The sequence below is a fragment of the Arabidopsis lyrata genome (assembly GCF_000004255.2).
Source record: "Arabidopsis lyrata subsp. lyrata unplaced genomic scaffold ARALYscaffold_3, whole genome shotgun sequence".
Classification (NCBI taxonomy): domain Eukaryota; kingdom Viridiplantae; phylum Streptophyta; class Magnoliopsida; order Brassicales; family Brassicaceae; genus Arabidopsis; species Arabidopsis lyrata.
Genome location: NW_003302553.1, coordinates 10,571,303 through 10,587,400, shown reverse-complemented (window position 1 = coordinate 10,587,400; position 16,098 = coordinate 10,571,303). Strand labels below are relative to the sequence as shown.

The 16,098-nt window shown below is 31.7% G+C and overlaps 4 protein-coding genes across 4 annotated transcripts; all 4 read left to right on the top strand.

Moving 5' to 3' along the window:
- Positions 1-3,556: 3,556 nt before the first annotated feature.
- Positions 3,557-4,310, top strand: LOC9321621 (uncharacterized protein At4g14450, chloroplastic). Its single transcript, XM_021033312.1, has one exon. The coding sequence runs from the start codon at positions 3,821-3,823 to the stop codon at positions 4,139-4,141; it is 321 nt and encodes a 106-aa protein (XP_020888971.1). The 5' UTR covers positions 3,557-3,820; the 3' UTR covers positions 4,142-4,310.
- A 186-nt stretch (positions 4,311-4,496) lies between these two features.
- On the top strand, positions 4,497-6,246 carry LOC9321620 (putative defensin-like protein 186). Its single transcript, XM_002885508.2, has 2 exons — positions 4,497-5,865; positions 6,015-6,246. The coding sequence occupies exons 1-2, from the start codon at positions 5,805-5,807 to the stop codon at positions 6,179-6,181; spliced, it is 228 nt and encodes a 75-aa protein (XP_002885554.1). The 5' UTR covers positions 4,497-5,804; the 3' UTR covers positions 6,182-6,246.
- Positions 6,247-7,967: 1,721 nt separating this feature from the next.
- On the top strand, positions 7,968-8,365 carry LOC9321619 (putative defensin-like protein 187). The gene has a single exon (XM_021033678.1). It carries the CDS (start codon positions 8,120-8,122, stop codon positions 8,282-8,284), a length of 165 nt encoding a protein of 54 aa, XP_020889337.1. The 5' UTR covers positions 7,968-8,119; the 3' UTR covers positions 8,285-8,365.
- Positions 8,366-11,837: 3,472 nt separating this feature from the next.
- LOC9319476 lies at positions 11,838-14,039 on the top strand. The gene has a single exon (XM_021033240.1). It carries the CDS (start codon positions 12,295-12,297, stop codon positions 13,879-13,881), a length of 1,587 nt encoding a protein of 528 aa, XP_020888899.1. The 5' UTR covers positions 11,838-12,294; the 3' UTR covers positions 13,882-14,039.
- Positions 14,040-16,098: the final 2,059 nt, after the last annotated feature.

Below are 16,098 nucleotides of genomic sequence, written 5' to 3'. Positions count from 1 at the left end.
AGAATGAATATATGACATCAAACAACAACCGATATTATACACAACCAATTCTTCATTTATTAAAAATAACGAATAATAAAAAAAATTGAACCCGCGGTACACCGCGGGTCATATCGTAGTAACTTAAGTAAATCATGTATCGCGATCTTGTTAGTTATAATTTTGATTCATGTCTAATTCTTTTGAGAAATATCAAGCTTTATATAATAAGATTTTGAATATATAAAAGAAAAATGATACAAAAGTGGCGATAAAAAATAATGTTTATTCCTTTATAGACTTAAATACTTTAAAAAGATTAGTTCGGATAGAAAAATTAGCAATCAAACTCGCAATCACATATACTACATGAGCACGGAAAATAGGAATAGTATACAATTTACAGGTTCCAACTCCTTTGTGTTTAGCCATGCACTTTACTTTGCATTTGTCTTCTCCTAAACAAGTCCATCAAAACACTCTTTTGTTTCTCCTACAATTTTCCCTTTCTCTATTTATCAAAACCAAAATATAAAAAACTATTTCCAGCAAGAACACAACAAAATATTTTGCATGCCATTTTACCAAGTTAAATTACCAAAGTTAATAAGGGTGCTGAATCTAAGTGGATTAAATGAGCTTAATTGTAAAATCAAATCTCTAATCACTCTTTTATAAAGGCGAAACAATCATCTAACCACATTTAATATCATATCAAATAGAATCGCAACCACAGCAAAATCAAATATTGAATTGAAAACAGAACATGAAATATTCAATTTTTTTTGCTGGGATTTTGGTGAGTCATCTTTCACCAAAACCTGTTCAAGCGAATAGACTTTTCCGAGGAAACACTGTTTTTTCGAGTAGCAGTCAGCCTTCCATCCTCTCCGACCAGAGATTCTCGAGCGTGCTTCAAGTAACTATTTGGACCCCCCCCCCCTTCCCTCTCCTGTCTACCATCTCACTGAGAGCTGGAAGATAACAAAATGTAATATGTCTTTCAGCTTGTGAAATAGCTTCAGATCCCAGCTTTACTACTTCTACATTGGAATTCGTATCTTCAGCTCGCTTGATGGTCGTTGTGGCAGCTTCATTAAATTTTGAATGGTTAATTAAAAGAGGGTGATAAGAGAGGTTGAACCTAAAAATTGTTTCACAACAAAACTGTTGGTTATCGGAACTGCCACGTAGAGATTGAACATATAGTGCAACCAATGACGTGCTCTCATTCTTTTGTCTGCCTATGCAATTTCTAGCTCAAAATGTTGTACGTGTGTGTGTATGCTTTGATGACTACATAAGTCGAACGTGTGGATAGTTGGACTTAGTATATTTGATTGGATATAAATCGTAATCAGATTAAATGGCAAAAAAAAAAAATCGTAATCAGATTAATGATTTGACTAAACATGTTTCGTAAACAAGATAAACGGTAAACCGAATAAGCTCACAAAATTCAAAGAAGAAGTTGACATAAAAGGTTGATAAATGAACACATAAATGTTGTCAAACAGAATTAGAACAAGTATATACAATTACTTTCTTATTTTAATTATTCTAGTTTATAAATTTATGCCTTTTATTTCCTTGTTTTTCTTAAGTTATCATTGCAATTGTTGGCCAAAAACTGTACAACAATCTATTGCAAGAGTTTTACAAGTCATGTCAATAATAAAAGCCACATCCAACCTACCGACGTTAACACGTTTGACGTCAAAGAAAATAGCTAGGCCTGCGAAATTGAACCGACCGGTTTAATCGGTTTCGGTTACTCGGTTTTTCGGTTATTTCGGAAAATGAAAGCTGTTCCGAAACTAACCGACTAAGATTTCGGTTCGGTTCGGTTCGGACATGGTTATTTCGGTTTTTTGAATTCGGTTTGTCGGTTTAAAATAGTTGGGCCAAATAGTTTCTTGGGCTTGAAAAAAATTGTTTTTTTTGCCAACCCATACAGAAAAATGTAAAAAAAAAAAAGAGAGTTTTGTATCTAAAGAAAAAAAGCAAAGAAGAAGATGAATCGAGGAAGAGAACCAGCGGGCTGAGATCTCAAGAGTGAAGCTCGTGGTATGATCGACAAAGCATATGGTGATGCTGATCGAAGAAGAAGATGATGAACCGAAGAAATTAAAGTGTAGATGGAAGAAGAAGATGATGATGATGATGAATGGTGAATCGAAGAGGCAGCAAACCAATCGGAGAAGATGAAGATGATGGTGATGATGAATCGATGAAGAAGATGATAGTGATGATGAATCAAAGAAGAAGAGAAAGGATAATCGAAGAGAAGACCAAGAAAAAGAATAATCGAAGAAGAATTGGAGAAGATAGAAGAGTATAGGCGGCTGGGAATATTAGGCTAGGATTTTTTTTGTTTCTTCGGTTAACCGTCGGTTCGGCCGAACCGAACCGAAAATTTCGGTTAACCGAATCTAGATTAAAATCATTCCGATCGGTTTTACTCAATTAACAAGAACCGAACCGATTTGTCCAAATCTCGGTTCGGTTCGGTTCGGACAAATCGGTTCGGTTCGAATTCCCAGGCCTAAAAATAGCCATTTAATTTCTTGATTGTTCTTGTTTTAAAATTTCAGAGATAAATTTAGTCATTACTCAATAAATTTGACTTGATTGGTATCCATATATTAAATTAACGAATGATAGAACAGCAAAAATAATTTAGTTAAATAAAGTGAGTTACGCGAGTATATTTTATAAAATACTATTGTTTTCAAAGTATGCACAATTTATACCATTTTTTTTAATTTGTACATTTATGTAAATTTGAGCTCAAATAATAATAGCATTAACACAAATCACTCTTAGATAATGATTTGTATTAAAATTCATATTCATGGACCATGTAATGTTTGGCACATGAATTTTCTAGATATTAAAAAAATCAATAGTGACAACAAATGAGAAGTGGTCAAAAAATCAAAAACTGGCGGTGGCATGAAGCCATGAAGTATCAGTTACATCAAGTCCATTGGATCCTACTTACAATGGTCCCATCATCATCTCTCAACGTCGGTTCTTCAGTTGCTTTCTCATTATTATTTCATCGTAATCATCGCCTTTTTTTTTCTTCTTCTTCTTTGTTTATTGGCAACTACCACTCTACCAGAATAAAAAATAGCTGAAACTGGTTTTAGACAAACTGAAATAAAATCTAGGTGCCTTTTTTAAATGGTACGTATACAATTATCTAAATACACGCTATAAAAATAAGAAAACCTAGACATAATATAAGAAAAGTGATAAAAAAAATTATCTTAAATAAACTAAACATACTCAAAATCATATTAAACATAAAATAATTTTTCTTTGTTTATAAGTTAAACATACCCAAAACCTAGAATTACAGCTTATAAAAGTGTCACTAAGTTCATGATGATATATAAACCTAGATAAGTCTTATTATATCCTATAATTCTATAATATAAATTAAAAATATAGAAAAAATAGGTGAAATAAACAGAGAGTATTCCTCTTTATTTAAAAACAATAAAAAATAAAAATAAAGAAACAGAAAGATAGGTAAATCCAGCAAAGCCACAGAAAATAAAAAATAAAAACAGCTAATTCCTCTCTTTTTCATGTATCTTCAGACTTAAGACTTTTGACCACAAAAATCTCTTTACATGCTCAACACACGTCTCACATCTTTGTATAAATTACACAACACACACAAACACGAATCTTTAAGCTTCACAGATTCTAAAAATCGAAACTTTAACCTTTTTTCTCGGAACACCACAAATCTCATTTTTAGCTTTTTTTTCGATTCCAAATCTTGATTATTTAGTCTTCTTCAAGAACTCGATTTTCATTCGCGTTTATGTCGACGACGATGAAGAGACAGGGCTGCAGCTCAGATTCCGGTGATCTACGGCGGCAGCCCAGTCGTCTACAAAAACGACCTCCGGCTTTAAAACTGGTTCCGGCGACTCCGGCGGCGAATAACTGGAAAACGGCTATACCTCTCCTCTCGCCGTTAGCTCTTTCTCCTGAATCATCACCGGTTGAACAACCACCGGTTGAGAATCAGACGACGGCGAAGGCGGTTGAGAAAACGCCGGTTTTCAAGAAATGGCAGCATCCGGCGGCGCCGTTCTATTACGAGTCATCGACGTTTGTTCCACCGTTTGTTCCGGTTTAGTATTGGTTTAGAGATCCAACGGCTCAAAAGTACAGTTTGTTTGTTTTATTTGGGTCTGTGTAGATCTAACGGCCCAGAAAACGCGTTTCGTGCGTTTTTACTATTTCGTGGTTGGAACAAACGCGATTTTCGTATAGAATTTTAATAAATAAAAAGATTATTAAATTAATAAGCATGTTTCTGTTACTGGTTTTGTGGTCCGAAACATAAAAGCTAAAGTCCAATTTAATTCAATTTTTTTCCGCCAAGTCCAATTTAATTATTGTGGATGTTTCTGCGTATAAGTGTAACGTTGTCGAAATGTGTGGACACAAGATTAATGTGGTCACACTTATTTATAGGTTACTATTGGAAAATTGTGGATTCATCGATAATATTACTAAAATTATGCATATAATCTTTTGTAAGTTTATCTTCTTGTATTTCTTTTGATGATATTTTAGAAATTATGCATATAATCTGAGATTGAGAGGAGCGAGCTTGAGAACTCCAATACTAAACTTTGATTAAATTCAAATTCTAAAGTATTAGGGGTTGATTCATTTGAAAACTCTAGATAACATGGTCACAATTCTAAATAATGTGGGCACAATTATTTAGGTTATTATTGGAAAAAAATTTGGTATCATCGAAACATTTTAGAAATCAAACTTCCCGTTCTGAATTATTAGGGGTTGATTCGTTTGAAATAAGGGTGTAGAGATTTTTATCTTTATAAAAAGTCCATCAGTATAACTTGTGGATTATTTTCGTCAATATAATAAAAAGGGAAATTAGAATTCTTCATTTTTTAGTTAAAGTAAATTATCTCATATAAATCGATAATACTGTACTTGGTCAGAAACTTTACAAGAGTGTTAATCAAATAAGCATTAATTACTCTTGCTATTTGATCACCTAACCAAATAACTATGAGGACTATGAACCAAACTAATGAACTAATTTTTTTTTTCACCTAATCCTAGGCCGTACACACGAGGCTTTAACATATGGTGCATGGATGACATTGTACCCACATGAGATTGTTGTGTGTGTGTGCAATATTTTGTACTACCTATAGAATATCAATATATGGAAATCTCTAGATGTGTTGATTTGCAACTAAAAGTGATATGTTTTGATGTTGTTTCTTAATGCCCAAACAAAATTCTCTAACTAGTCGTTGGATCATTCTCTAAATCTCGATTATTGACTTTCTGAATTCAGTTTTAAATGCTTTCAATAAAAGGCTTTTAATTATTGACTTTCTGAATTCAGTTTTAAATGCTTAAAATCTATAATAAAATAAAAGTATAGTAAAATTTTGAGTTTATATCTAATCTTAATAAACGAAATTATAGTAAAAGTATCAAAAAGAAGAGGTGTATTGAATTTTTGGATTTAGTTTTCAGTGTTTAAAATCTGAGAGTGATAAAGTAATAATATAAACTTTAGGATTATATTTAAATAGATAACTAAATCTAAACTAAAGTACAAATAGATAAAAGTTAAAAACTAACGACGTCTCTTACTCAATGCGGTTGAATTTTTTTCTAAACTTCATTTAGTCCACTTAGATTCAACACCCTTATTAAATGGATTCAACTATTTAAACATTTGTTCAACACCCATTGTAACTAGTTTTAAAGCCCACTTTTCAATCTTCACAAACCGGGAAAGAAAGATGAAGAACTCTTCTACAATTTTATTCGTACTAGTTGTCTTTTTCTTCATTTCTTCTTCAGGTATTTTTAAATAAAAATTATTATTATTGTTTGATATATTAATTTTGGTAATTTATTGCAAAAAATGGCATGCAAAATATTATGTTGTGTTCTTGCTGTAAATAGTTTTTATATTTGGTTTTGATAAATAGAGAATGGGAAAATTGTAGGAGAAAGAAAAAAGTGTTTTGATGGATGGACTTGTTTAGGAGAAGACAAATGCAAAGTAAAGTGCATGGCTAAACACAAAGGAGTTGGAACCTGTAACTTGTATACTATTCCTTCTTTCCCTGCTCCGGGAGCTTCTTATATTTGCGATTGCAAGTTTGATTGCTAACCTTTCTATCCAAACTACACTTTTAATCCGTTAAATCTAATGATAAATGAATAAATTAAACATCTTTTTTTTTTTTTTTTTACTTTTATCGCCATTTTTGTATCATTTATCAATTATCTTTTATATATTCGATCTTATTATATAAAGCTTGATATTTCTCAAAAGAATTAGACATGAATCAAAATTATAATTAACAAGATCGCGATACATGATTTACTTAAGTTACATCATCCTTGATGGAGTACCGGTCCTCCCCCATGCTAAGTAGGGTCTTTGAAATTCCTGGAAAATAAACTTTCCAATTTGGAGCAAAAGTAAATCAAACGATTTAAGACACAATTTGCAAGTGTTTGCATGGAATCAATTATCCAACTGCGCATGGTCATTTGCAGTTGATTATCTTAACACCTTAGGTAATGAAAAGAGTTAGATCATGTGGAAAATCCTTCCCTAAGTATATGCATTAGTGTTTGCACAAGAAGAAAAAAAAACAAAAAAAACTTAGTGACAAAATCCAATGTTAAGCCTTTTTTTCTTTCTAATGTTAAACTTCCCTAAGTATATATGCATTAGTCAAAAAACTCGTTTCTGTAGACGGTGAAGAAAGACGATCTCTCGTTGACCCTTTGATCTGGCGGCCGCTAGCTCAATATCAAATTTATTTGTTTTGAATTTGGCGATGATAGATACAATAATTTATAGCCGTTGGATTTTTTTTTTTTTGTCAAGTTGCATAAAAAACTAATCTAATGTGATCTACCACTTCGACCTAAATAGTGGACATAATTATTGAAACTACAAGTAAGAAAAGAAATTTGGAAATTAGGTAGACACAATTTTAACGAAGAATAAATGAGAATGCTGGCTACTCACCATCACAATTCTATCATATTTCAAAACATTGTTTATATGATGTTTGATGATGTTCTACATTGCACAGATAACTAGCCGTAGCATTATTAAATATGTTGGTCTAAATGAAATGATTTCTTTCATGTTAGTGATGTGTGAATCTTATAGTAGAAGGTTGGCATTCTAAGAAAAAAAAAATGTTCAATAAGATCTCAATGTTTAAATCGAATTCCGCATCTTCATAACGGTTACATTTGTTTTTTTGGTGTTAATTTGTGATTTAAATAGTGTTTTGATGACTTTGATAAAATCATCGAAAATAAATAAATAAAATATTCTAAACGATTGATAAAGAGTTTTCTATAATCTTGTTGATTAGTTTTTCCATAATCTCGTAAAGTTTCCCAAACAATCTCTCTGTTTTGATGATACTTAACATGATTTTATTTTGTGAAAAAAAATATATAAAATCATAAACCAATAACATAACAATTTAATTCATTAACAATCAGAGATTCTTTTATTTTTGTTAAATAACACAAAACTTTTATTGACTTTATAAAATTCGAATCCAATAACCCCAAATTTAGAATATGTATTAAACTCTTTTATGTACGGAAAGATTTAGATTTAGATTTAATAAAATCTTGACTGAAAAACTATAGATTCTACATAACATTTTAAGTTATTAAAACACTATTTAAATTACCAACCATAACATCCTCTTAGAGTTGTTATTAAACTCTCTTAAAATTTGGTGTTATTAATTTTTGACTTGTAAAAAATCTTCTAAAATCATCATAAATTTTCAAAAACCCAGTAAAAAAAATGAAGAACTCTTCTCTCCTATTCGTACTAATTGTCGTTTTCGTCATTTCTTCTTCAGGTAATTGTGTTTGCTATATCATTATCATTATTTATTATATTAATTTCATCATTTAACCTGCAAAAATGAGATGACACATACATTTTGTTGTGTTCTTGTTTAGAACTGAGAAAAAATAAACTAAAATATAAAACTAAGAGAAAGATAAACTATGTAAATAAAATGTTTTAGTCTTGTTTTGATATATAGAGAACCAAAAAATGGTAGGAGAAGCAAAAAAGTGTAAAGCTGGATGGGCTTGTTCTGGAGAAGATATATGCAAAGAAAAATGCATGGCTAAATACAATGGTGTTGGCACTGTTACTTATTTTTCTTTCCCTCCGGAAACTATTACTATATTGTGCGATTGCGTGTATGATTGCTAATCTTTCTATCCAAAACTAATTTTGTTTAATCCGTTAAATCTTATGATAAAAGAATAAATGAATCCTCTCAGCTTTCTTTCATTCTTTTGCCTTAATCTGCAACTGTAAGTCATGGATAGAACAAAAATACGACACTACAGCATTTTTTATTATCTCTAATATTGTTTCACTGTGACTATATACCTAAACCATTATATAGATCACATATATAGACCGATGAAGAAAGACGATAAATCCTTTCCTTACGATATTAACAACGGTTGGTTAGAACCACATGGAATAATCTGCCACACAGCTGTGGTCCAGTGGTAGTTGAAAATTGGAGAAATGTTGGAAGAAACTAATTCAGGTTCGATCTACGCTGGAAACAATAAAAAACAACATAGTTTACTTGGTAGTCAGTAACAGGCGATCTGACTACATCTGACATTAGTCGAAAAACATTCCAAACTCGGGATAGACAATGTGGTGGTCTTTTGGGGAGAAGTTCACTCTGAAACACTTCTGTGCGTTTCTACCGGGACTGACCGGATCAGCTGATAGGGTTTATCAAAAAAATCACATAGAATAAGTTCAAATCCTAGCATTCTTGAACTGTAGTTGAAAGAACGACATGTTAACTTCTCAAACGTAGCTATCCAGTCTATTTCCATTTCGATGTATGAAGTAAATTGGGCCTTAATAAAGAAACGGGCCTAATTTCGGAACCGGCCATGAAATGTCAAACTCAATAAGGTAATTTTAATTTTTAAAGCGAATTGATTATTATTATGGATTAGTACAAAAATAATAATAGTATCAGACGTGATGCATGTGATAAGGATCCAAATGGAAAAAATTGACACAAAGAAAGAATGATTTTAAGAAATGTGGGGCGAAAGTTGTTGGCTCACCACGCCCTGACTAATAATCCTCTTATCTAATTGTATAATAACAATGCCAAAGGAATTAAAATTTTTAGTTTTTCTTTTTATTGAGATAATTGTTGTAGAATAATACTTACTATGTGCTTGTGAATTGTGGTCATCTGAGATTTGTATGAAATATCACCATTTCTATTATACTAAGTTATTTCATTTTCATCTTTATCAATGTATATTCTACAACAATGCAAAGGAAATAATATTTATAAATTCATCGAAAATATAGAATAAGTGTCTCGAACTCACACTAAAAAATTAAGTTTTCTTCAGTTTTTAGTGGATTTTTTTCAAAACGTCGCTCTGAAAATGTAAATAGGAATAATCGAATTCAAAAAAAAATTGTGTGGATTTTTTCTGCTTATTTTTTTTTTAATACCAGGATGTTCTGGACCAAAATCCGTAATCTCAACAAACCCGAAACCACAACATATAAAATTAGTTTCGTCCCAAGCGTCACTCGAACCAGCGATCTCTTCAGTTTTTTGCATTTTCTTAATCTTATCTTAATTTGATGTTTTTGATACTGCCTTCCATACAAAATAATAAAATAAAAACTTGTGTACATTAGTGTTTTTTTAATATTTACTTATGAGATTATTTGTTTAGTAGTAAGAATATACATTTAAGAGAAGTTTGTGAATTTTATTGCAAAATAATAAATATTTGATGATTAGGAAATCCCACTGAGATAGAAATCAACATGTATTTTTCTTTATATTGTCTCTGTATGCTTTGTCTCGTCTTCACATGAAGAATTTTTAGTCACCAACTCCTTCTCACCTCAACTAATTTATCCTCTAGAATAGAATATTTATTTCTTGTTTAATCAAAACATTTCAAACACGACACAACGAATTTGAATATTTAAAAATTCTAATTCCGTGTTGAAAAATGTCACTTGATTTTGATCCTAGATTTTTCTTTCAAATTAGGTCAACGAAAAAAAATTGGTTTTGAAAAGATGGAGAAAGTTGCGAATTTCTTAAGTTTTGTGAGTGTAAATTAGGTAATCTTTAGCCGACAAAAAATCCAAAGAGAATGGAGACAACAAGAAGAACATCATCGGTCAAACAAATTCTTTCTTGTATTCAACTTTTTAAGTGTTTCTTTGTTCCCAATGTACAGAGCCGTAGCTGGATAGAAGCAAGAGAAGCGGGAGCTGCGGTCCTCCGAGAAGTTATTAATATTTTCGGCCCTCAAATACCAATGTATTTTGGTAGCCTAGTGGTATTATGTCATACACCACATATCTTAGGTCATAAGTTCGAATCACCTAAAGCGTGAGATAAGTTTTTTTTTTGTTTTTTTTATGGTTAAATTTTTTTATAAGTATACACTTTTCTAGAGCGGCTCTTTTTTTTTTTTCCGCGGGCGGCCCTCATAATCGTTGCTACGGCTCTGCCAATGTATTGGTCTCTCAAGTTATGATGATGTCACGCTCACACAATAGTTATTCTCTGATATTCGAATTTCATTACACAAAGATTTCATTCTATTGGGGAAAAATGATGAAACCGAGAACCTACATCTATTTTATAAGAACTTTGTAACAGTTTCCAAAGATTATCAATAAGAAATTTCATAAAAACGCTCCACCTATTGTTGCTTTATAATATTGTCGATGTTTGAACGTTTTTTGACATTTAAATCTAAAGAAATCTCGCATCTTAGCAGTTATTGGTTCATGGATTTTTAAGGATTTGGAAATCCAAATAAAAATCATTCGTTATTCAATTATTGATTTTAAAATCCTAATTAAAATCATGTGTTATTCGTTCTATGATTTATAAATACTAGTGAAAATCTTATGTTATTCGTTTAATCATTTGTTTTTGGATTTCAAAATCCAAATTATGTTTTAAATGAATTTGAAAGAGAAAAATAGAAGGATTCAAATCCATGGATAAACACATGTTATTTCAAAATTCATATGTCTTGATTTCATAATTAATAAAAAAATTTCAAATCGTAAATAAATTTACAAATCAATAAACCAATAACACCCCGAGAAATCTTAAAATATCAGAAATCTTAAAATTTATCAATGCTATTTAACTATATACATTTACTAATTTAGGATTATTAATATATTATATACTATTTGTTTCCAAGAATTGTTTATTATAATCCCCACTTGAAATGTGGAGGATATCCATGAATCCACAAAACAAAAAAATATTACAAAAATCAAAACTTTCATATCCAAAATTATATGTTATACAAAATTTAGCATGATTGATGTATATTCTGTGATTAGTTATTATATATGAGACGTCTATTTGTAATGAGCTCTAAGGTTTTGAAGTTTAGTTTTAGATAAAAAAAATGCTTTACAACATTTCAGTAATGCACGTTAAGCTTAAAAAAAATCTTTGTAAAAAGCTATCACTCCAATACATGACCAAAAGACCTCTAAACATGACATATATAACATTTTTTTCTTTATAAGATGATTTTTAATACTGGCAAAAAAAAAAGAAGATTATTTTTAACAAAAATTGTGGATAAGAAAAACATTAACAAACGAGATAATTAAATGAATTATTTGAAATTCCCCAGATATAAAATTAAATAGGTTGAAAATTTGAGTAAAATATAAAAATACAAAAAAATTGAAGAACATTAGTGGAGCAAGTACTAGCTGCAACATCACTCCCTTTCAAAAAATTCAATAACAACTCTCTCTTCTTCTCTCTATCTCTCTCTCTACTCCACTTTTCTCAAAATCAAACCCAAATTTCACAACTTCCAAAATCCTCTCTCTTTCTCTTACAAGAACCTTGCGAGTTAGGTCCAAAGTTGAAAGCTTCTTCTCTCATCAAACCCTTCTTCTTCACCACTTTTACTTTCTCCTTCTCCAATCCCTCAAAAGCTCACATCAATGGGTACATTTTCTTTTTGAGAACCGCCCATAATCCCCAATGATTAAACCCTTTTCATGCGCGAATCCCACTTCATTTCTTCGTTCCTCGAGAAAGCTAAATGTCTTAATCAAAAACCCTTTTCTTTTTTTCCACGGATCTGTTCTTAATCTTCCATAAAGATTCAAACTTTACTCGAAATTGTTTCAAAGTTTCGATTTTTACAATGGTTTCAGAAGCTTGGATTGTGAAAATGAGAAACCAAGTAAGTGCTAATCTCAAACACGCTCTTCTTCTTGAATCTTCCACTAAGAAAACCCCTAAAAGCTCTTCTCTTCCTAAACAAACAATTGGAATCTTATCTTTCGAAGTAGCTAACATTATGTCCAAAACCATTCACCTTCACCGTTCTCTGTCCGATACAGAGATCTCTAAGCTCAAATCCGAGGTTTTTCGGTCTGAAGGAGTTAGAAATCTTGTTTCTTCCGATGAGAATCATCTTCTTGATCTCGCTGTCTCTGAGAAGCTTGATGATTTGAGCCGTGTAGCTAGTGTTGTGTCTAGGTTAGGTAAGAAATGTAACGAACCTGCTTTACAAGGATTTGAGCATGTTTATGAAGATATAGTGAATGGGGTTATTGATTTTAGGAAGTTAGGGTTCTTGGTTAAAGATATGGAATCTATGGTTAAGAAGATGGAGAGATTTGTGAATGCTACTTGTAGTTTGTATTGTGAAATGGAAGTGATGAATGAGCTTGAACAAGCTATAGTGAAGCTTCAGAGAAGTCAGCAACATCAAGAGAGTGTTAAAGCTTTTGAACAGAAGCTTATGTGGCAGAGACAAGACGTGAGAGGTCTTAGAGATGGTTCGTTGTGGAACCAAACTTATGATAAGGTTGTTGAGATGTTGGCTAGAACTGTTTGTACTATTTATGGTAGGATTGAAACTGTTTTTGGTGGTTTGGGTTTGAGAGGGAAAAAGGATGTGACTTTGAAGAGAGATCGTAGCAAGAATGAAGCGAGTAAGGTTGTTAACTCGAGGTCTGTTGCGGGGTTTAAGGATTCGAGGAGAAGTGAAGCAGAGGAGTTTACGCGTGCAGGGGATTTCAATTTCCCTTGTGGGACTAATCCTGGTAGGATGTTTATGGAATGTCTTGCTATGAATAGGACTATTGGTGATGATGATGATGATGAAGATGATGCTCGGATTACATTTCCTTTGAATACAGCTCGGATGATTCGGACTAGTAAGTTTGGTTTTAAGAGCAGGTTAACTCAACATGCTTCAGCTTCAACTATTGGAGGTTCTGCTTTATCTTTGCACTATGCGAATGTTGTGATTGTGGTAGAGAAGCTTCTCAAGTACCCTCATCTAATAGGCGAAGAAGCAAGAGACGATCTTTACCAAATGTTACCAACGAGTTTGAAAACAACGCTCAAAGCCAATCTTAGATCGTACTTGAAGAACATTTCGATCTACGACGCTCCTTTAGCTCATGATTGGAAAGAAACAATAGACGGTATACTGTCCTGGCTTGCACCTTTAGCTCACAACATGATCCGGTGGCAGAGCGAACGCAACTTCGAGCAGAATAATCAGATTGTGAAGCGAACGAATGTTCTTCTACTTCAGACGCTTTACTTTGCTGGTAGAGAGAAGACAGAAGCTGCAATTTGTAAACTTCTTGTCGGGTTAAACTACATTTGCCATTACGAACAGCAACAAAACGCGTTGCTGGATTGCGCGAGTAGCTTTGATTATGAAGATTGTTTCGAGTGGCAGAGCCAATGCCGTGCAGCTTACTTGGACTAACAATTGGGGTTTTTTTTTTCTTCTTTCTTTCTTCTTCTTAGTGTTGTTTTATAGATACATTTGTTTATGATTCAACACAATGTGAATATCTAAATCTCTAGTTTCGTTTGCATACATAAAAAAAATGATTGTGAAAATTGAAGTTCTATTGTTGATTACTCCAATCTTTAGTTAAACAATGTTAAGTGTATGTGTGTTATTGAAGAATCTGAGCTTTTTTGAAAGACATATAATAAAAGCCAACCCAACAAGAGGGAGGGATGTTAGGTGATGAAGGCATTTAATTAGAGAGATTGGGTAGAGAAAAGTGCATTGATGTTTTTTTGAACCAAGCTTGACAATTTTGTGGTTGGGATTTTTTTTTTGTGTGTCAAGTGTGAACGATGAGAATTTCACTTATTATTGCAATTGATTGTTGTTGTTTTGTAGGAGGAATGAAAACGAAGTTAATAATGTTTATTGGGCCAAGGCTTATGGGTTTTGAGCCTCACCTTATATTGACTAAAGAACTAGATCAACCTTTGGCCCAAAGTTTCTCTTTATATCACTCGTCGTTGGTTAAGGACTTTTTTTTTTTTTTTTGGGCAAAACAAGACTTGATTTTCATTCATGCATCCAAGCAAAACAAATCCAAGTACAAGAGGAAGGAAATCAAAGGTTCAAAGACAACATAAAGAAAGATAGAAAAATTCGACTTGTGATCCATAAACGCTTGAAGACCAAATCTAACGAGCAGATCGGAATAAGCAACTCCATGGTGGGTCGAACACACTTCCACGAGTAATCCGGGAGGTGAGGAAATGGTCACGGTCATAAGACAAAGTGACGTTGAAGAAGAGTCCAAGACCTTAATAGTGACGTTAAGGTCTCTTCTTCATAGTTTTTTGTTTTCTCAATACTTCAATTTTGAATTTCTGATAGATACTAGAAGACAACAATAGTTGATATACTTAAATTCCTCTGACCAACATCAAATGTTAAGACAAGCTTATTTATCGTTTGTGAATGACGTGATCACAAGCAAACAAGAATTTTGGATCGAATTGACTATATTTTGGATAATACGAAGAGACTATTTTATCTGCGTTTGTGTTTTTTTTCAAAGACCTAAAAAAAGAGACAGGAATTTCTTTACTTTTTAGCCAAAGATTTAAAGGAAAAGCAAAAATTCTATGTGATGTGTTCACATATTATACTGTTTTTTTTTTTTTTGGTATAATCAAAAGGAGATTATGATTAACACATGTCTCGGTCCCTTTTTGGTATTTTGTTCGACTTTGAATGGAACTTATAATAGAAAAGAAAAAAATGTATAATACACCGAACATCTTTCTATTTGTGAGTATGTATAAAACACCGGAATCAAGACTTTTCAACTCTGCGCAAATCATGAAAATCATTTTTGTCAGCTATTTTGACTAAGGACGACCACTTTGGTCTTGATCTTATAGTTCAAGACTTCTTCAAACCATTATCATTATCATTTCTGCTTCATATAGCAAATTTTGTTTGGTCAACTAATAGTCTATATATAATATCATTTGTGCTTCTAGATAATCATTTTTTGAAAATAGTTTCTTATGAAAAATAACTTACAACAATTATCTTAATAGTTACAAATTTCCTAGATTCTATACTGGTGTATATAAGAAACTGTTAAAATTAGCTACTTCTTCTGTTTATAGAAAAATGATGTTTTGAGTTTTATACACTAATTAAGAAAAAATCACTTGTATATTTTTTTATTGTTTATTATTAGTTTAATAATATTAATCTCACTTCTCTTCTTTCTCTATTGGTTACTAATAAAAATAGTAATGATGATATTACAAAACATCAATCTTTGTGGAACAAGAAAAAAATCCAAAATATCAAATATTTAGGAACAAAAGAAGTATTAACTAAGTATGAGTAAATTAATAAAATATTAATGGTTAATACATAATATAATTAGACAAACACATCAATTATATTACTTAGAAAATAACATAGTACTGTATGAGTTATCAATCTTTTTTTTTTTTCTTGAGGCGGCCCGGAAATATTTGGATTTTTGAAAGTAAAGTGAAAGAGTGGTGATCTATTTGGACATAATTGTTTTCACTGTAGTTGTCCAATAATTACTAGTAGTATTTAAACTAATAATTAAGACTATTCTGTCAAAGATTGTCGGGTTCGAAGAAACAAATGTATAAGCACAAGTGGGTTTGAATATAT

Excerpts from the sequence above, each read along its gene's own strand:
- LOC9321621 (XM_021033312.1), top strand. The coding sequence starts at position 3,821 with ATGTCGACGACGATGAAGAGACAGGGCTGCAGCTCAGATTCCGGTGAT.
- LOC9319476 (XM_021033240.1), top strand. The coding sequence starts at position 12,295 with ATGGTTTCAGAAGCTTGGATTGTGAAAATGAGAAACCAAGTAAGTGCT.
- LOC9321619 (XM_021033678.1), top strand. The coding sequence starts at position 8,120 with ATGGTAGGAGAAGCAAAAAAGTGTAAAGCTGGATGGGCTTGTTCTGGA.
- LOC9321620 (XM_002885508.2), top strand. The coding sequence starts at position 5,805 with ATGAAGAACTCTTCTACAATTTTATTCGTACTAGTTGTCTTTTTCTTC. Across the intron at positions 5,866-6,014 it reads TTTCTTCATTTCTTCTTCAG|GAGAAAGAAAAAAGTGTTTT; the intron begins GTATTTTTAAAT and ends GGAAAATTGTAG.